Below are 21,588 nucleotides of genomic sequence, written 5' to 3'. Positions count from 1 at the left end.
AGCCGTCCCTGGACTTTCAGGTTAGAAACTTTGTGATTTCCTGACCAATTAACTCTCTTCCATGAAATAAGCACCAGGGAAGTTTTTGGCATTTCAAATTCGACAGAATATATATCTAACTGGATTATTTACAAAAGAATGAACATAGAAGTAGATGATACTGACATTTTGTGATACATTCCTAGGATTAAGTTATAAATATTCGTTTAATAGTAGGGAAATACATTAAAACCCCCCAACGTATAGCCAGATTAATTATGACGCACCCAACCTTTGCGGGCGACCTATTACCCTCCCAGTCTTAATTTTTCTGTATTTTTGTACCATTTTCTGACTGACGTGGCAAAAAAAAAAAATTGAATCCCAGTTGCACAGTGGAGAGTGTTGCACACTCTCCGCCACGTCACTGCCATTTTTTTTTCATTTAATAATTCAAATTAAAATAGCACATTAATAGTTAAATTAACACATTAATAATTAAATTAACACATTAATAATTAAAATAACACATTAATAATTAAATTAACACATTAATAATTAAATTAACACATTAAAATAACACATTAATAATATCTCACCCACCCCCACCCCCACCCCCACGTCACCGCCACGTCTCCGCCCGTTGCTGCTGCTGGCGGCGGCGGCGGTGTGGCGGCGGCAGCGGTGGTTGAGGAGAAAGAAGAAGAAAGAGAAAAAGGAGAAAGAAGAAGAAAGAGAGGGAGGGTGGGGGTGGGTGAGATATTTTAATATAAATTAATTTTTATTAAAATATCTCATTTCACTCGCCATTTTTTTTTGCCACGTCAGCCAAAAATGGTATTAAAATACTGAAAAATTAAGACTGGGGGGTAATAGGTCGCCCGCAAAGGTTGGGTGCGTCATAATTAATCTGGCTATACGTTGGGGGGGGGGGGGTTAATGTATTTTCCCTTATATAACAGTTCCATTTTCTAGTTAATTGTGGTTAGATGAAAGTTGGAGGTATTCACGCAGAGGCGGATCTAGGATTTGAAGGTGCCGGGTGCCATAATTTTCTTCAATGTACATCTTGTTAGGAACGTGTTGTGTCGGGTACATCTCTTTTTAGTTTGTTTGGGTCAACTTAATAGGCCTTTTTTTATTTGCAAATATGAAAATTACATCTCAAAAATAAAAAAACTAACATAATTAACATCTTAAACAAGGAATCACACCCATTAACAACAAGGTAAAATCAACATTTTCACCAAGGGACTTGCATCTTTTATGTATATTAAAAAATGAGCTTGCACAAATAAAATAACATCTTCAATAAGGGAATTACATCAATCAAAATAAGAAAAACAATAGAAAAACTCTTCAATAGGTAATTACACCCCATAAGTAAATGTAGAATTAGATAAACTACAAGTTCTAAAAAATAAATCATAAATTTCATGTTTTTTCTAAGCAATGCTTGTGAAATTTCCATCACAATTTAAGTAGTAAAGTGATTTAAATTGAATTTAACTAGAATAACACAATTTTTTATTATACACTCCCTCTGTCCATTTTTATTTGTCCACTATACTAAAAATATATGTCCACTTTTACTTGTAAGTTGTATAGTTTGAAAAACCAAGACATAATTTACTATTTTATACCTATTTTACCCTTATTATTAAGTACTCCAATTCATTTCTCATTTTATTTATTGCTTATTAAGAGTGTCTCAAGTCAAATATAAACAATTAAACACAGACGAAAGGAGTAATAAACAAAATAAATTATAAAAAATATAAAAAAATTGAATTTTGATCTCAATCCAAAATTTCCATCGAGACCCAAGTTTTTCGATTTAAATACTCACAGATTTGATATTAAGAAAAGTGTTTAATTTAAGGAATTTTGAAGTTTCTATTTGTATGGTCTCGCTAGAGATCACAGATAAAATAATGAAATAGAGGAAAGACAATATAAATAATAAAAAGATAAATAGAAAATTGAGAGAGCTGAAAAGGGAATACTGGTACAAAGGAACTAAAAAGCACAAAGAAAAACGGGAGTCGGAAATGTTCAACATAGATTCAAACTTGTGTCTACTAGCCATGACACTTTTGTCTAATTTGCGACTGGGGGTGACAGGATCAAATATTTAACCTAGTTTAAGCAAATTGCAACATAGGTATATAAATTTTTTTATCAATCTAGGGGGTGCCATGCCACCCCCACCCTAAAGGGTGGATCCGCTCCTGTACTCACGCAAGGAGACTTTTTCACTTTTTGTCGATTTTTTTTTCACTTTATTTAAAAATCGTTGTTTGGCCATGAAGCAAAAACTATAATCAAACACAACTCCAACCTTCCAAAAAAAAGGTGAAAAATGTTTGGTTTTCATAACCAAACGGTTACTAAAAATTGTTGATCCGGGATAAAGAAAATCAACAAACATGTCAGGAAATTTAAATTTTCATTCTTGACTTCCTGGCTAACAAACAGCTCATATTAAAATTTTCGACATCCGTTACATTTCACTAAACATATGTATACTATTTGTTTGTGCAGGTCCTGAGGTTAAACATCTGGAAGAAATGTCTGGAAAATACAAGGTGTACTTAGTGATGGGCGTAATCGAGAGAGATGGATATACACTATATAGCACAGCTCCTTGCATCTGGTGATATTATTACATTTTTGAACCGCTCAAAAGAATAATAGGCAGCAAATGTATAGGTTTTGTATATTAAGTATAAATATACATATAATATACACATTGTATACACAAAATATACATAATCAGTGTAGAGGTTTTGTAAGTTTTTGGCTAGAGCCCGTAATTAATTTTGGTCAACGGACCAAAAATGAAAAACCCTAAAATTTATGTATGAAAACGGTAGTTTCAGTTGGTACTATTAAAGTAATGAACCCCTGGGGCTTCAAAGATAGTCCCTTGTGAGTCATATGGGCAGTTTGGCTAGAGAGGAATAAGAGCTGTGTTGAAGGGGAAAAGAAAAAGCTTGTTTTTTTTTGTAAAACATAGATGTACACAAAATTTATTTTTCTGGCACTAGGAAATTTATAATCAACTTGAGATAAACTATCTAGTTGTTAAACTCTCTTAATATGTAGTGAACAAGTACTGAACTTCTGTACTTTTTACAGTACCCTCTTAGTATGTGTTATTCATAAATTAAAACATCAGCTGTTGAAAATGTTTTAGTTCGACCTGTCGTCACATGTGAAATAACGGACGGTATAAATTTAGCAACCCTTTTTCCATTGGATCCATTGCAGGAAAGGGATAATGTGCAACAAAGTGATTTGCTCAGCTTCGTTAGTCAAGTACTAAAAAACAAAAACAGTTCTTCTCATCCCAAATGAAGGAACAAGGAGAATGCTAAAAAGAAAAAAAATTGGTGTTTGTTTTTTAATTGTCACCACCCCATGCCAAGTTACTTCTCCATGTCGAACGTATGCTCCTCACAAATTGCTTTGCTGCATAAGACTTGTTATGGATGAAATGTACCTTAGATAATAGGAGGTGTGTGTACCAGTCAATATGCATATTGGTTGTGCCCCCATTGACTTAATTTGCATTTAGGTCTCTGAGCTCTTGCAACACGTTATGATAATGGTTCTAATTATTGTGGTCTCTGAGCCTCGGTCTATATCAGACAGGATGTGCGTGGACTCTGCATTTGGCACTCTTACTATATATGTACAATTACTCGTATAAGCAACTGCCGATGACTACAACTATACTTTGTTTCCAAATCCTATACGATCAACGGAAAAAAAACTTTTTGATTTGCCGATGACATCCCCATATTGAACGCGTGTGACATGTATCCATAGACCATAGTTGTTTATGCAACATGACTGACTTGCATCATTACAAAACATAATATCCTGGACTGGGTCAGTGGATGATCAATAAGGTAAGACCCATGGCCTAGGAAGGTGACCTCCATTGCACTTCGGATGAGTGCCTGCCTAAGGTCGGCCCAAGTGGTCGAGCCGACATAATAATCTATGACTTGCATTATTACATATTTTTCATTTCTCCGCCTATGTCCTGCTCTTAAACAAGTCCAGCTTTTGCTAACTATCAATTTAAACAGATCGCCGAGGTATAGCCCGAGCCAAGCTTTATTTTGATGTGGTCGGGAACTACGCAAAACCTGATTTTCTTAGCTTGATCGTGAGGGATCATCAGATGAGCCCTCCCAAATCAGGAGGGCCTCGTTACTCCTCTGGCTGATTTTATAAAGTGTGAGTTGTGACAAATTGCGCGGAAATTGTAAGCCATGTACATCCCTTGAGACTCCATAATAGTGGCTATTTTTCAAATATAGGGCCGGAAATTGTAGATAATTTCACGAGAAACTCCAATTAGGCTAGCTAAATATGAGAAACATGTCGATATTCAATCTTGGTCAATGTAAAATCACCGTGTGTTGTCTGTCTTGATTCATTAGCTGATTTCTTGAAAATCTTATAGCTAAACTCTTCTGTACATTCATTTGGCTATTGGATAGACTTCAATAGAAGAAGTTGCACTAGAACAAAAAGTTGTTTGTGTATAGAAATTATACTCTTTTTATTTTGCCTTCTGTCCAACAAATGAATAGCAGTTGTGAACTATACCTCTTTCATTTTCCTTTCTGTAGTTTGTACTGTTTCCATTTTCCCTTCTTTACTTATATGGTGAATTGCAAGAATGACCACCATAAGGGGGGTGGTATTGAACTTCTGGTCCCGCTTAGCAAAAGTTTTAGAAAATGTCTTTTGTTGTGGGCATAAATTTGTTTTGCCTATGAGGCAGGAGCTTCAGACATTTCTATATTGTGAGCATATTCAATTGGCCACAAGTTGCGCCTCATAGCTGCAAGTTGCCCGTGTTGCTTAGTTGATCACAAGTCATTACAATTGAAACTCCTGTCCAATAGACAACACAGTACACTATCTTCACTGTCTATAACTTCTTGAAATGTCTTGAACTCACGCAAAATTAAGTTATGCGCACAAGAAGTTGCACTAAAACAACCACCACCATATAGTCTCTCCTAAGTTGTACTATTATTATTTGAACTCTGTTATGACTGATCATAAGGCCTAGAGATATTATTTTGAATTAACTTAGAAACTTAATTATATCTTATGATACCAAAATTTTATCAGTAAAATTTCAGTATTTTCGTAACTGTTAGTTATGTTGACAATTCATTTTCCCTTTTTTAAAATTTCAAAATTTTCATTTTCCCTTCTCTAGTTTTCAAGCAAAGTTAAAGGCAGATACTACTTGTTCCAACAAAGTAATCACATTTCTCAAAACAATCTTCTTCCAGTGCAATGAAAGCACACCTATATCTTTCATTAATCTCGTGATAACTATTATTTACTTCAATCAATTTTCATTTTCTTTTTCTTGTTGAGGTAGGGAGGAGGTTAGAAGAAAATGAAAGGTTTAATTACTAGTAGAGGCAAAAAATACTTGATTTCTTCTCATATGTTTATGCAAGATGGACAGAGTTATTCAGTATCTATGTTGGTGGGAGAAAGCCAGTACTCAACGAAGTAGTTGAGGTGTACAAAGACTAATGCAGATATCACCGTTACGTTAATGAAAAAAATGTAAGTTGGTTACTTGGTGAAATAGTTAAGGTGTACAAATAAGCATTAATTGGTTTAGGAGCGGAGGTAGAAGCTCAGATATGTGTTCGACCAATTCATGTTTTTTGTTCAAATAGCGTATCATTAAATATGGGCACATATTGTATTTAGCATTGTCTAAGCTCAGTAGGCAGAGTTATTTAATATCTGTGCTGGTGAGGTAGCAAATACTCGGTAAAATAGTCGAGGTGCACAAGAATTGACTCGGATTTCGCTATTAAACAAAAAAAGCATTAATTGATTACCCATAGAAATAGTCGAGATGTACAAACCAGCATTAATTGGTTACCACTATTACTAGAGATTACCAATTAATGCCTATTGTAGGTATTTGTTTTTTTATATTTAGTCGTTGAAGCTCTGACAAGTGAAGATCAGACATTGCATTTTAAAGAGGGAATTGACAGTGCAAAAAAGCAAGAATATCACATGAATTCTGGCAGGCCCCTACTAACAAGTTATAAGCTTCAAATGTTATCTTTTAACTTTACACACTGTTAAGTTGTCAACTACACCTATATTTCTAGCATGTCCTTAAAAATTTCATTGTCTAGCATGTCCTTAAAAATTTCAACATCTACAAAAGGCGCCCCATCGCACGAAACATCTCGTGTTTATGTAGGGTACGGAGAAAAGCTTCATTCAAAGGGTACAATGTCGACAGACTACCCCACGAAAACATCATCAGCTGATTTCACAACTTGAATTCTTGACCTATGTTACAAAATTTAACATCATTGTTTCCTTTAGAACAAGGATATCCTAGGATAATAATACCGCAATTATAATCCGACATCCTATATGAAATAGATAATACCAATAATCAAACATGAGATAAATGTAATACTAATCCCGATAATCAAATGATCCCGTTGCTATAAATTCCATTGATCTTTAATCCCATGAGTTGACTATATTGTAATATTGGTTTTTGTAGAGATTTAATTAATCTACTTAGCTTGTAATTGCTCACATACACTCGCCTAATTAAAAGTAATGGTTATTTAAAAAAAAAAAGTTTATTACACGTCTTCCTTACACTTATTACGCAACTATGATTGAATAATATACATTCCAAATTTTAGTTTGTAAATGATAAAATTTAAATTTTAAATAAACACCAAGTGCAGATAAATTTACTAGTATGGTTAATTGGAATACAATTGATTGGAGCGAAGCCAAGACAAGAATGGGACATATACATCGCAATATGTTTCTGTTTTTGTCCTTTTCTGGCCATGGAAGTTCGACATTTTGGTCCATACCATGCAAAAAAATAGTTGTTTTCGTTTACTTTGGCTAATAAAATCCAATAAATAAATTTAGAATATAGCAATGAATTATTTGAAATGATGTATGCACATGACAATCATTCTATAAATTAAAACAACTTAACGAGAACCAAGTGAATATAGTATAATATAGTGTGCAACCGTTATATTTTTTTTTCTAAAATTTATATTTTTAATTTGTGGATTATTAGTTGAATCTTGAAATCAATGAGAAGTGCCTTACAACTGGACCTTGGCATTGAAATGATCAAAGTCATTTGGTCTACATAATACAAGACAAAGTCATTATAATTGCCATGGAAATATCAAGACACCAACCCCAGCTGCATGCCACCCCAAAAACAAGTCATTTTATTGGTTTAATCCTTGACTAATGATATGTATCTTTACTTTTAGGGTGTTTTTGATACAAAGGAAAATGTTTTTCACGAAACAATTAAATTATATTTTGGAAATTAATATTTTGTTAACTTAATTATTTATGATATTTAGTAACATTTAAGTATATAATATTATCTCAAAATCATTTATATATGACTTGAGCAAATATGATAGGAGTGAAGGGGATTTTCGAGGGGTGAGGGTGAGTTGGAGGTTGGGGTGGGAGGGGGGTGGAGTTGATGGATTAGGGATACTGGTGGTGGGGATGGAGGGGGATGAGGGGTATGAGGGTGAATTGCGGGTGGGGAGAGGGTTGGGGGAGTGGGGTGGGAATGCGATAGGGGAAGGAAAGGGCGCAAGGGGTGGTTTGGGAGTTGGGGGGTTGCAATGTGGGGAGAGGGTGTTGGGGCCTAGGGTGGGGCGCGGGGACTGGGGTGGAGGGGAGATGATCGACATAAAATATTATATATGGAAATTATTTTTTTTATTTTTATTGGAGAAGTTATTTTCTTAACTTTTAAGGAACTTAATTTTCTGGATTTATTTTTTAACCAAACATGAAAAAATTGGAGAATATTTTCCGATGCCTCTCATTGTACCAAACACTCTTAATCACTTGTAATTTCTTTTTTTCTTTTTCTTTTGGTACAATTGTATTATGTTAAAACTAGTCTTATTGGAAGAGAATTTTTGAATAGGTACTTTCACTAGCAATATTATTGTCACGACGTTACTCATTTTAACATTCTTATCATATCAACTTTTCCTTAGAGTACTAGAGGATCTGATTTTGCAACTTTGGACGGTGATTTATAATATATACAGTAATATATAATATATGATCATATTTATATTTGAGGATGATTTTTTAAAGACATACTACAGTAAAAGACAATCTTGATCAGTTGATTAGTTGATCAATGCCCAACTAGACAAAACGGTGATGACAAAAATACAAAAACAGTTGTTATTATTATTTTTGTTTTCATTTTAGTGTACAAAAAAATCATTGCCATCTTCTTTTTATTTTTATTTTTCATCAATTGGAAGGAATAAATGCTCGTGGTCTTGCTAGCTCTATAATACTTATATCACATGCTTTTATTCCTAGTAAAATCCATCTTGTATTCTCCATACTCCTCATAGTCAAAAAGTAAAGTAGAAATTATGGGGATGGTAATATTTAATTAAACCTCAATTGAGATTAGCTAATATTTTTTTACACGAAAGAGTTGATTAATGATTTTAATAATAAGCTTTAGCACATGGGAAGATTGCTACAATCTAAGATTAGGCGTTTTTAGTAATGATTTCACTAAAAAGACTTGTCTTTTCATCTAATGTGATTTCAGCAACTTCTTCTTATCCAAACATACTAAAAAAATAAAATAAAATAAGGGAAAATACATAAAAAAAAAAAACCCCAACGTATACCCGGATTAATTATGACGCACCCAACCTTTGCGGGGGACCTATTACCCCCCGACCTTATTTTTTCTGTATTTTGTACCCTTTTTTGACTGACGTGGCAAAAAACAATTGATGTCCAGTTGCACACTCTCCGCCACATTGGTGTCACGTCACTGTTGCTTTTCCTTTCTTTTTTTCATTTGATTTTTCTTTTATTAATTATATTTACACTAATTAACCATTAAACCATTAATTTTGTCTTCTTCATCACTAAACCCTTCTTCTTCTTCTTCATTTCAAGAAATCCATCAACTCATTTTCTTTCTCCATTAACACACACACACATTCAACCCATTTTCTTCCTCCATTAACAACACACATTTAACCCATTTTCTTCCTCCATTAACACACACACATTCAACCCATTTTCTTCCTCCATTAACACACACATTCAATTTAATCATCAATCATAAAGAGCTTATTTTCAAGAAACATTCAATCCATTTTCTTCCTCCATTAACACACACATTCAATTTCATCATAAACCCCCCTTCTTGTTCTTCATTTATCAGCCCCCACACACAAAAAAAAATTCGAGATTGTACAATTTCTTCATTTTCTTGTTGTTGCTACTGCCCCCCCCCCCCCCCTCCAAAACCCGCTCCTCTTGCCCTACCCATTTGAAGAAATTGCCATTTGAAGGACAAACTGTGCAATTTCTTCCTTTTTGGGCTATGTTCAATCATGGACTGGAATTTAACAACAATGAAAATTGTTGTTTGTTAAATTTCATGAAAATTGTCCAACCCGCTCCTCTTGCCATTTGTTAAATTTCATGGAAATTTATGGGAAATGAAATTTAACAACAATGTAGACATTACACGAACTGCCCATGATTTTACGAACTGGGCTATGTTCAATCATGGCGGCGGCGGTGGTGGCGGTGGGGGTTGTTGAGGAGAAAGAAGAAGAAAGAGAAAAATAAATTGCAATTAGTAGCTTTAACAATTGAAATGTGGAAGAAAGGGAGGGTGGGAGTGAGTGAGAGGATAAAATATAAATAAAATTTTAAAAATTAATTTTTATTAAAATATAAAAACTATTTTTACTGCTTTCACTCGCTATTAATTTTTTTTGGTGCCACGTTAGCCAAAAAAGGTACAAAAATACAGAAAAAATAAGGCTAGGAGAGTAATAGATCGCCCGCAAAGATTGAGTGCGTCATAATTAATCCAAGTATACGTTGGGGGAATTTTTATGTATTTTCCCATAAAAAAAAGCTCTAGAGCTTAGACCCAAGAAAAAGAATAGATAATCCCTTTTCCAATAATCAAGAAATCTTAGAGGACAGCTGGTGAACGTTCGAAACCGACTTTTCAATCTTGTATTCTCCATACTCCTCATCTCATAGTCATAGAGCCTGTTTGGATTGGCTTATTTCAGGTGCTTTTAAGTCAAAATAGCTTTTAAGCACTTTTAGAGTGTTTGAGTAGGATAAAAAAAATACTTAAAAGTACTTATTTTTAAGCTAAAATAACAAAAATAAGCCAAAAGCCATAAATTAGAATTCCTAACTTCATGGCTTTTGGCTTATAAGTCAAAAGCCATAAATTCATCCAAACAGGCTCTAGATTATTTAACAGCAACATCCAAACTTGTGACATGCGTCTAACTACAATATCATGCAATGCGCTTTTATTACTAACCCACATATATTTCCTTCATTCTAATTTATGTGAATCTATTTGATTGGAGACGGAGTAAGAAATAAATGAAGACTTTTGATTTTTGGCTGTGAAAATACCATTATGTTTGTGCGGTTGTAAGACGTTTGAAAGTTGTGGTCCTAAACGCTATAAAATTTGTGTGGATATAAAAGCTTCTCATTAGGGTAAATTAGGAAGTTTAAGTTAAATGATTTTCAAATTTAGGAAGTTTTCTTTTTTGAACGGATTAAAAAAAAGAAATAGGTCAGATAGACTGAAACGAAAGAAGTAATTTTAATACTGTCAAATCTCTCTATAACGGCGTCATTTGTCCAATTTTTTTTTTTACTGCCATAGCGTATTGTTGTTATAGAAAATAGACATAATACATAAACAGGCCCTTAAATTTGGCCTCAACTGACAAGTTCGTCCTCCAACTTTAGGTGTGCACAATTTGGCACCTTGACTTGTCCTCTACTTTGTCAGTTGAACACTCTAACTTACAAAAATCAAATAAAAACAAAAAAAAAAAAATACAAAATGATCATCTAGACACCTCCAAATGTATGTGTCACATCAATGCCACATCAGCATTTGTGTTTACGTGTTCAACATTATACAAGTTGAAGTGTCTACTTGTGCACACCCAAAATTGGAGGGCATACTTGCCAACTGAGGCTAAGTTTGAGGGCCTGTTTATGTATTATGCCTAGAAAATATATCATACAACACAACATGAAATATAAACATAACCATCATAGTGAAATGTTATTATATATAGAGAATGGTTGTTGTAGAGAGGTCTAACTATAGATATTCAAACTCAAAACCAAACAAGATGATAAAAGAAACTAAAGATGAACAAGACAGTATTGAGATGAAAATGTTCACAAGATAGTAATATACTTATATAGCATCTTTGTTACCAAAAGAAGAGTAGCAAAAATTTGTACAGTTTTATATGACATACAAAGGGGCAAACCACAAAATTGTATTAACCTTAGATGTTTAACTATTGATTTCAGACAAAAAAACAGCAAAAAATATTTCCATTTAATTATGTAAAATAATGTATCAAACTGCAGAAGTAGAGCCAATAAATTCAAGAATTTCTTCAATTTGCTCCTTGCAAAACAGCAAATGCTTCATTAATCACTCTATCAGCATCACTAGGAGGCAAATTCTGTTGGCTCCAATTCTTAGTTGGACTAGAAAAGCCTTGTTGAGACGGCGTTTTTCGCGAAGCAGACACGATATGGTCTCGAAGATCCTTGATCATTTTGTATCTCTCTATCTCATCTTCGCAATCTTTTTTCCAAACTTGAGAAGAGAACTCGAAAATTGATCCGTTTTCAAGAAAGTTAGATCTCCCTTTCTCGAACGTGTCCACGTTCTCTTTCCCTCCCCCCGCGGAGAATTCCCATTCTATGCCATCTGATGTTTCCCTCTCTATGGAAATATTCTGTCTTGGGAATTTATCCGAGATGGACCTCCTCCCTTTGCTTTTGTCAGAAACCGATGATCTCCTTGGATTGTTCTGAAGAGCACTACACCATTGATAGCTTTTCGTGTTATCGTCCATGTTTAGTTCTATTGAATGAAGATCGCTGTCGTCTTCATCATCATCGTCGTCGTCTTCATCATCATCGTCATCTTTATCAAGTACTTTCTCATTTTCCTTCTCTTTATCTTGGTAATAACACGTGCTTGGAAGCGTTTCTCTCAAATGCCTCTCGAGTTCCTTGATTCTTTCATAACTAGGAGATTCACCACCTTGTTCTTGTCCCTTTTTTGATCTCAAATAGGCCTCGAGCTCGTTCCTCAGCTTATCAACAACAGCATTTTTCTCCTCGAATTGATACTTGGCTTCCGATAATTTCATTTGAACTCTTTCCTCACGTAAAACATCAGCAAATTGAAGCATTTCTCTTTCCTTCTCCACCTCTTCACGAACTTTAGCTGATTGTCTCTTCAACTCCTCTACCTCGGCTCTATCTTCCCCGATTCCTCTAGCTAATTCGTTACACACTTGCTCCAATATCTCTCTTGCCCTCTTCTCGCCTTGAAGCTCCTTCGCTGCTTTTGACAAAGAGGTTTTCGTATCAGCCAATTCCTTACCGAGCTTCTTATTTAGTCTCTCGGTTTGCTTCCTCAACTTCTTCTCTACCTTGAGCTCCGTGGCTATAGATCTAAGGGCCGCGTGAATCTTGTCTTGCTCTTTTAACTTCCAAGCTGCCTTTTCTTCTTCAAACTGCTTCAACAGGACATCAACTTCACCATGGTTATTATATCGTTCTTCGTGAATCAATTTAGTCATCTGAATACACGCCCGATCAAGCTCAGCTTTCATAGCCGAGAAAAGAGATAGACACGTCGATTGATGCTCTTCAAGACCCCACACGCGATGCAAAACTTTCAGCAGCTCCTTAGACGCGGAGAGGCCATTCTTGACATCCTTTAACCGATGTCTGTTTATACTCGAACCACAATTTTGTGCCTGATCAACCTGCATTTTTGTACTTGTATCAAGAATTTTATTTTGAAGCAGAATGGATAATGCAAAGTACCAGCAATAGAGGTCAAAAAACTTAAGGTTATAGCCTAAACCAAAGATCTTTTGTGACTATATCCCAATGACAATCAAAAGTGTACAACCTTATATCATTTCAAGAATTCAAGTGTTGGGAAAAAAACATATGACATGTTGACTCTGATGGTATCTGAAACAGATACCAACTTACATTATTGGTCCCTTTCCATGACAATTTGTCCATTTCCTAAAATGAATTTTGAAGAGGCCAAGAGACACATCCAGATGCCATTTATGTCATCTATTATGATAAAATTTTGAGTGGCTCCGCTGTTTTTGTTAATACAATTCAGATTTTTTTTGTATAATCGAGAAATCTTTGAAAGTCAGTCAGTGCACAGTTTGAAATTAGGTAGATCTATCCCTCTGCCCTTCTCACTTAAATACCAAATTTCGGTTTGAACTCTTGATATCCACCTACCTAACCTATAAGGGCTTTTCACTACTTCCTCCGTTTCAACTGTTGACTCGACATGGAGTTTAAATTTTTTTTTTTTTTTTTAAATTTGTGGTCTTAAATATATCATGACATTTGTGTGGTCATGAGACTTTTGAACCTTATGGTCTTAAAGACGTCGTAACATTTATTCGGCTATAAAGAAACGTGTCATTTTTTGAAACGGGTTAATAAGAAAATAATGTCAAACAAAGTGGAGCGGAAAATTCTAAAAAAGAAAAATAATGGTCTAAGTTTAGATTGTACAAACATTGTCTCTAAGAGAAATTTTCATCCAAGACTAAAGAAGTTGCAACCCTTGGATGGGTAAAAGTTTTTCCAGTTTTGTTCTTATTTTACAACTTGAAATAGTTAATTAATGAGAGTAACCACCCCTTCCAAGAAAAAGAAAAGCAGAATTTTCCAAATAGTTTCAGTTACTGTCATAGGAAAAAACTATACAGAACAGTGTATCCAATTAAAATGAAATAATACCGAGAGATGAGTAGCATCCGCCTACCCTTACTCAGAAGTCTCAAGTTCATTTCGAAATGAAAAAAATTCAGGTAAGGAGAACTTCTCGCCCTAATGGTATTACACAGGGCGAATCAATATTAGTCGGGCCCAAAAATAAATATAACACACCGGTTGGAAAAAAATAAATTAAAATGGAATTATTTTATTAAAGTACTAAAAAAATGGTACCTCAATCAAGCCACCATTTTGGAGAGAGAAATCAGCCTGCAGAATTTTCTGTGAGCCAATTGAAGTTCTTCTTCTATGACTGCCGACTTTAGATCTCTCCATTCTCTGCCAAAATTCATAATTAAATACACAAAAAACATGAGACAAAAATTTAAAACTCCTATATAAAAAATAGTAAAAAAGAAGCTAATTTTCTCAAGAAAATTTGAACCCCACTTCAGAAACAAGGCTATGAAAAACAAAAGTGAAAAAAAAGAAGCAATTTTTTTCAAGAAAATTTGAACCCCATTTCAGAAACAGGGCAATGGAAGAAAAAACAGACCAAAAAGAAGTATTTTTTTTCAAGAATATTTGAACCCCACCTCAGAAACAAGGCTATTAAGTAGGGGAAAAAAACAATGCAAAACTCCTACATAAAAATAAAATAATAAAAAAAGAAGAGAAAAAGGGAGCAAATATTTTGGAAGAAAAATTGAAACCAACCTCAGAAACTGGGCTATGATGAGAAGGATCAGATAATTGCAAAGCAACACAATCAAATTTTGATGATGATGACTTCAAATTCTCTTCCTTTTTAGATGTAGGAAGAACTCCATTAATTTCCCACAAAGTAGCACCAAGTTTCCTTGCTGAAACTGACAAATCTTTATTACAAATATTCCCTTTTTCATTACCAATTGCTTTTGCTGTTTGTTGTTGCAGATTCTTGAAAAACTTACTACTATTTCCAATATCATTTTGCAATGATGGTGATCTTGAATTATTCATTTTCCACAATGGTACTGGTGTTGTACTATTACTTGTTCCTCTTTTACCAACCAAAACTGCCCTTTTTAATCTATAACTTTGTACTAATGAAGATGAAGATGATGATGATCCACCCCTTTTTCTCACCTTATTGATGCATTGTTGTTGTCCATTCAAATTTTGCCTAATCATAATTTTTTTTTTCAAGAAAATTTTGTCCCACAAAAAACAAAAAAAGAAATTAATGAATGAATGATAGTATTTGATACCTAGTAGTTTCAATTAAAGCTAAGAATCATAGTACTAAAAACCAAGAAAAGGGCTTTGTTGGGAGGGGACAATTTTTTTTACAGATCTAAAGCTGTATAAGAAAATGGAGATATTTACCCTTTTGTACTTTGAAGTATGTCTGTTGAATATTTTCTTGGGAATGGAAAAAATTAAGTACTTTATCAGTCAAAAAAGAGAAGAAATTGAAGAAGAAGAAGAAGAAGAAGAAGATCCAAGAGAGGAAATAAAGTTTAGTGTACAATTTGAAGATACTAAAGAATATGATACTAAATGATTGCCATGCAAATTAGAGCCTCTTAAAGTTTTGGCCTTTGGTTTGAAATTTCTAAAGAGGGAAAAAAAGAGACATGAAATAGAGAGAAAGAGAGAGATATGAGAAGTATTAAAGGCCAAAAAAAACAAAGGCAAAGACTTGATCTTGAAGAGTTCTTTTCTTGGAAAAGTGATGGAAACAGGAAGAGAGAGTTGAAGAGTGAATGCTGTTTTCTTTTCATGTAAAAGGGAAACAGTTTTGTAGGGGTAGGGGTGAGGGTAGGGGGGGTTGGGGTTGTATTTCTTTTTTAGCTTAGTTATATACTTCCTCCGTTTTAATTTATATGAACTCATTTGACTGGACACGACATTTAAGAAAGAGGGAAGACTTTTAAAACTTGTGGTTTAAAATAAGTCTTGAAAATTTGTGTGGCTGTAAATCATTCATAAAATGAATTTGTTTCCAAATTAGGAAATAGACCATTCATTTTGGCTCGGACTAAATAGGAAATAGGTTCAAACAAATTGAAACAGAGAGAGTATATCATTAGAGTAAGAAATTTTCTTATAATATCATAGGAGTATTATATTTGTCTATTACAGCAAGTAACTTATCTTATTTTACAAGATTATTAAATCTTTTTTTGTTCACCTTATATATGTGTTGAATCAGCTTAAAGGAGGGTAGCAAGCTATGTTACTCGAATTTTTCAAAAAATGTAGTACTCGTGTCAGATCTTATCAAAATACACTACTTTTGAAGGAACTGATATGCACATATTTTCGAAGAGTTTGAACAGCATAGCAGGTACTTGGTACGGAATTACCTTGTACCTGTGTTGATGGGAGATAGCAGGCTGTGTTGCTCGAATGCTTAAAAAACTATCACACCCGTATGGGATTTTAAAAAGATATACCATTTTTGGAGGATCTAGCACGCACCATATAATATTTTTGAAGAGCTCGAGTAACATAGATAGGCGGTAGCAGGATGCCGTAGAATTAGTTCAGGTACGCGAAAGCTAGCTAAACACCATATTTATCAAAACTCTTCCTTTATCCGCACCGAGTGTCTAACTCTTAACAGTGGTTAATTATTTATATTTTCAAATCATTAAATCATGACTTTCACGATACGTTGAATCAATATGGTGTAAACATTTGGTGCGAATAACCCATTCACGATATATATAACTTAAACTATTTTTTTTTTGGAATAAAAGGACATCAAGGATGGAAGGGGACGTGGCATACACGTGAGAAGATTGTGAGAAGCAATCAGGGACGTGATAATCTGAATGGACGGTTAATGATAATGGACTAGGTTCTGTGTATTTATGGTTACTTTCACCATAAATTCAGCACTGTCAATCTTGAGAAATCTCCTATATCTTTTATCAATAGGACTCCTCTTATTTCTTACTTTGCTTAGCGTTGGGGCCTATGTTTTGGGAAATTTCGAAAAACATTCCTTGTAATTCTGTGACGAGTTTAAATTATGTGCACTGATAGTGTATATTTTCGTTGATCTAGTTTGTGCGGCAACATTATTATTTAGGGAATTAAAAAATCCTTGTTTTATCAAGCTTTTCTTGAATATGTTTTAGATATTTTAAATCATTAATTATTATGTTAAAGTTATTTTTATGTAGTTTTCAAATATTCAAATTTTCTTTCAAAAACTTGAAGAATCTAAGTCAGGAATCATGAAACGTTAACTACTTTGACCCTCGTACTCCGGATCTTGTAAATCTTTTTGTGCTATTAAGTTAAGTTAATGTACAATAAGATGAAACCTTTTAATCTGCCAAACCTTAATGGCAGGATTACCTGATACTTGTGTTGGTAGCTGCCAGCCAATAGGAAATTACATGTACTCGATAAGTTTATTAAAATGCGCACAAGTTGGCCTTGAAATGTTATATGATAAATATGAAAAATGAAATAATAGCCCACTATAACAGTGTAAATCATGTAGTGTAAAATTCTTTATAAATTCATGTATATAACTTAAAATCGTTTTGTAATTAGTTTTCCTTCAAATGTTACAACTATTATAAGATGATGGGCTTGATTGCATTGCATTAGTATATGCTTAAAAGCATCATCCTTTGTGTCTTATTATCGCTATCTATTTTTACTTTTTACTTCATTTCCTTTAGATCCATTAAAATTCTTAAATTCCATTAGCTAATCCTTTTATAATATGTGTAAATCTATGATGAGTATACATAGTGACAATAATATCAACCTTTTTTTTTCTGTTTTAAATAAAGGGGATAAGTCAAAAATTAAAGTTGAAAGAACATGATGTGAAATATGATTGATATGTGTTTTTTGTCAATTATCATCCAAAATTCTGAATAGTATCCAACCTACTTCCATCTCATATATTTTTTTTAGGAATCTCAATAGTTTTAGTTAGTAGGCTTAGAGAAATTCTACCCGCCTAAATCATAATCGTTTGTACCCGTTGTCGGCTTATACTCAGTGTATAACAAGTCAATAATGAGTATTTAATTAGTGTCTAATGTAGATAAATTAATTATACGCCAAATATACCGTGATTAAACCTGAATTTTAGTTGTTAGCCATAAAAGTATCTTCAAATGGACATAGATATCAGTTACTACAAAATGTGTAGTGTTTTTGTTGATAATAATAATAATAATAATTGGGAGCAAAAAGAAAAATATGAAAAGACAAGGGGTTGATATGACAAATATGTGGATCCTTGATAATATTGGAATCAATAAGGGAAGCAGTTAATAATTATAGGGAGAACTTAAATAATCTCCACAACCAGTCAACCACAAACAATGTAGTACATCTGTACAGATATAACTGAGACTTATTTCTGTGTAACTGTGTATCTATTCCCATCAATCAAGCTTAACATTTAGTAAAATAGATTTGCGTCGTGTAAAGTTCATTAAAACGGAAAGTGATCGCTACCTAGTTATTCTTCATTGTCGGCCACAATCTACAATTTTGTAAGTCGCTTGATCTTAGTCTAATTTCTTGTCTATAAGGTTAAGTAATATATGAGCAAATATTACATTCAAATCTAATATTGTCCGAAAATTTTCTAAGGATTATATTTGCACAACTTTTAAAAATAAAAATAAAACATAAATGATACTTACAAAGGAAACATTTTCATAAATCAACCATCATAGCCATCCCAAAAATACTTACTCGCGCTCAATACTATTCACACTAAACTAAGCAGTTTGATATTTAATTTACAAGCATAAATCACATAATTAGGGGCGGAGCCAGATAGGGCTTAGGGAGTTCATTCCCTTCGGTTAAAATTTCATGGTTAATATTATTTTTATGTATATATAGTAGATGTTGAACTCTCTTATTGACTTCTTCGTGTGTTTGCTTTTTTATATTTAAACCCCCTTAGTGAAAATTTTGACTCAGACAGACCACCGCTGCACATAATTATGATTAAGTGACAAATTTATTTTGCATTCATAAATTTGATATAAACATCAATTGCAAATAAATTTGTTTTATTTTTTGAATAAAGGTTGGATTGTAGTTACTGTCTTTTTCATAATCCTATATCATGATTTTTATCCTATTTATCTGTGGTAGCTATTGTCTTTCTTTTCAAAATGTTTTATCATAACTTTTTCGCTCTCGTTATTTTCATTTTCATACTGCTTAATTTGTTTGTCCTTATCTAACTTTTTGATCAAGCTTTCTCTTGAGCCACAAATCTTTCGAAAACAATCTCACTACCTTTTACCTTCTAAAGTAAAGATATGGTTTACGTATACTTTACCTCCTCTGTACAACATTGTGGGGTTGTAATTTGTAATAGAGTGAGTGGTGTTGCGTGGAGAAACTTGGAGGCACGAGGTTGGGCCCCATAAACGGCTTAAAATGTTTCGGATTTGTGGGGATAGCACTACTGTATGTGCAGGGAGAATCACAAATTTTTCCATAAAACACCCAAATCCATATAATTTATATGGCCCCACTCAACACGTGATCAGAGTCAATATTCCACACAATTTCTATGGAAATTTAGTTTTTTTTTGTCTCTCGTTTTTGTCATCTTAAAATAAAAAAAAAATAAGAAGTATTTTTGATGAAGTCTTAACCTAATAATTTTGTTATAAGGTCTAGAAATCAAGAGATCCATGTGTATTTTACTTCCAATTTTTTTTTTTTTGATCTGCTTCGTTGTGAACCTCAAGTTCATCAGAGATATACATTACGTTAAAAAAAAAAAAAAATAGCTAAGAAATTCATTGTTAAATAGCCGATAGCTAACCAGATATTTTGATAATTCATTGTTAAATAAAGTTACCGGCGAATCTTTGTTTTTTTAGTAATAGGAAACTTCTATCACTGATGTTTGTTTCTTTGTAGTGATAAGATCATAAAATGAGACACTGTTTTTTTTTTTTTTTTTTTTTTTTTTTTTGTGCTGATAATATTTTATAGGTTCACCATTGTATTCATGTTATGAAAATAACAAATTTTATGGATCTCATCTTTCTAACAAGTATTGGCTTTATATTTTATCATGATATGTATGTTCAAATTTTCATTAGAATTTGAGAGTTCTCTCTAGTTGGTAGTTAAAATAATAGTTCTATTTTATTAAAGGGAAAAATTAGAAATAATAGTTGGAGATTGACACCATAGAAAGGACAAATTCAATGAACACAAAGGAGAATGTGAGGGAATATAGATTGGCCATAGATTTATATTGATTTCATGATAGCATAAATCATAATGGCAAAGATGCTGGGGACAAGTTCTACTAATGAAAAAAATGTAGAAAAGTCAAGAGTTAGCTTTAGTAGCGACTATCGACTAACAGATTCTCTATGATTTGATTGAGAGGTTTATGGGAGGATTATTGTAACTAAGATAATTTGCTTCCTTAATTACTTTTTCCAAGATGTTAATTCTCATGATTTTGATTGATTTTTTTTTTTTTTACAAAGGCTGGATGGAAAAGACAGCAATTTTGGGCAAGATAACAACAATGACAGACTTTTTTTCCCCCCACTATATACAAGGGGCAGAAGAGGAAAAAGTGCAAATAAATTACTAGGTGAAGAATCGAACGTCCATCAAAGAACTATCTTAATTCTCATAATAAAAAAATTGTCAAATCGTAAAGCTATTATTATTACCTACTGTGACCAGTCTCTTTAAGCCTCCATTTCCTATGCCTCCAAGTAGGGGTTTGGAGGATATTTGAGTGAAATTGAAAAAAAATAAAACTTGATGTCGACTTTTAAAAAAAGGAAAAAAGTTTGTGAAAAATTGCTTGTGTTAAAAAAGAAGTTCATTTGAAAAAAGAAAAAGCTGAAGATTTGTAAGCGGAAATTATAAGTTCATGAATTGATGAACTTTTTGGTAAGCGTAATATTTCTTTTTATTTTTCCTTTGGCGTTCGATATCTGCTTTGGTGATCCAACTAATCTAGATTTGCGTCAGATAAAGACCATTAAAGGAAGAAACGCTCCCGATCATAATTTTTTTCATTCCAAGGCTCGAAAGGAAATTCTGATTAATGTAACATAATAATTCAATATATTGTACTGTTGACACCCATTAGACATTCCCAGTCTCAATAATTTACCACATGAAATAAATGTGTGACGCATATATACACTTATTATCTTAAAAGAGATTGAATAATTGAGAAAAAAGAGTAATTGTGAAACTTCTTTCGTATACCCTTTTTGGTGGCTTCTTAATATCAAGGTCAAACGTTATTATGACTTGATTCTCCAAGTTAACTACCGCTCTTCAATTACGTACTTTTTTTCCTTCTTGTTTTTGCATCATAAGTTGTTTCCACTTTTCCACCAATGGGCCACAAAAATCAACTACCAAATTGACTACTTTTACTAAACCAAATTAACTTCTTCATTTGTTAAATATGGACCGCCCTATATCTTTTGGCCACTTTACACAATCATGGACCCTATATATATATATATATATAGATGACAATGTCAATGCTACAATGTTGTCATTTGGTAAATTTTGTCAGGACCTTGTGTTCAAGTTTCACTCTAATTATTGCCCTTTTCAACTTCTTACCATCTTTCTTTCCTGAATGGAAACGGTTTAAATTTGTCGACTTATTATTTGAAATTGCTC

General features: G+C 33.2%; 1 protein-coding gene across 2 annotated transcripts; it reads right to left on the bottom strand.

The window, feature by feature from the left end:
• Nucleotides 1-11,292: 11,292 nt before the first annotated feature.
• On the bottom strand, nt 11,293-15,694 carry LOC132600617 (uncharacterized protein At5g41620). Of its 2 annotated transcripts, XM_060313909.1 has the most exons (4): nt 15,286-15,693; nt 14,635-15,082; nt 14,152-14,256; nt 11,293-12,926 (listed from the first exon to the last, which is right to left on the bottom strand). In XM_060313909.1, the coding sequence occupies exons 2-4, from the start codon at nt 14,917-14,919 to the stop codon at nt 11,535-11,537; spliced, it is 1,782 nt and encodes a 593-aa protein (XP_060169892.1). In that variant the 5' UTR covers nt 14,920-15,082; nt 15,286-15,693; the 3' UTR covers nt 11,293-11,534. The 2 variants fall into 2 exon arrangements, with proteins under 2 accessions (XP_060169892.1, XP_060169891.1); XM_060313908.1 differs by having other exon boundaries at nt 14,635-15,694.
• Between the last annotated feature and the right edge of the window lie 5,894 nt (nt 15,695-21,588).

This window comes from Lycium barbarum, chromosome 6 (genome assembly GCF_019175385.1).
Source record: "Lycium barbarum isolate Lr01 chromosome 6, ASM1917538v2, whole genome shotgun sequence".
NCBI lineage: Eukaryota > Viridiplantae > Streptophyta > Magnoliopsida > Solanales > Solanaceae > Lycium > Lycium barbarum.
The sequence above is the reverse complement of the archived record's forward strand: the minus strand, read 5'-3'. Positions and strand labels throughout refer to the sequence as shown.

What these genes read in the sequence shown, in the direction of transcription:
- LOC132600617 (XM_060313908.1), bottom strand. Translation starts at nt 15,090, where the DNA reads ATGATTAGGCAAAATTTGAATGGACAACAACAATGCATCAATAAGGTG. An exon ending in ATCATAGCCCAGTTTCTGAG is followed by an intron (nt 14,257 to 14,634) that starts GTTGGTTTCAAT and finishes GAATTTTGGCAG; the next exon opens with AGAATGGAGAGATCTAAAGT. An exon ending in AAAATGGTGGCTTGATTGAG is followed by an intron (nt 12,927 to 14,151) that starts GTACCATTTTTT and finishes ACAAAAATGCAG; the next exon opens with GTTGATCAGGCACAAAATTG.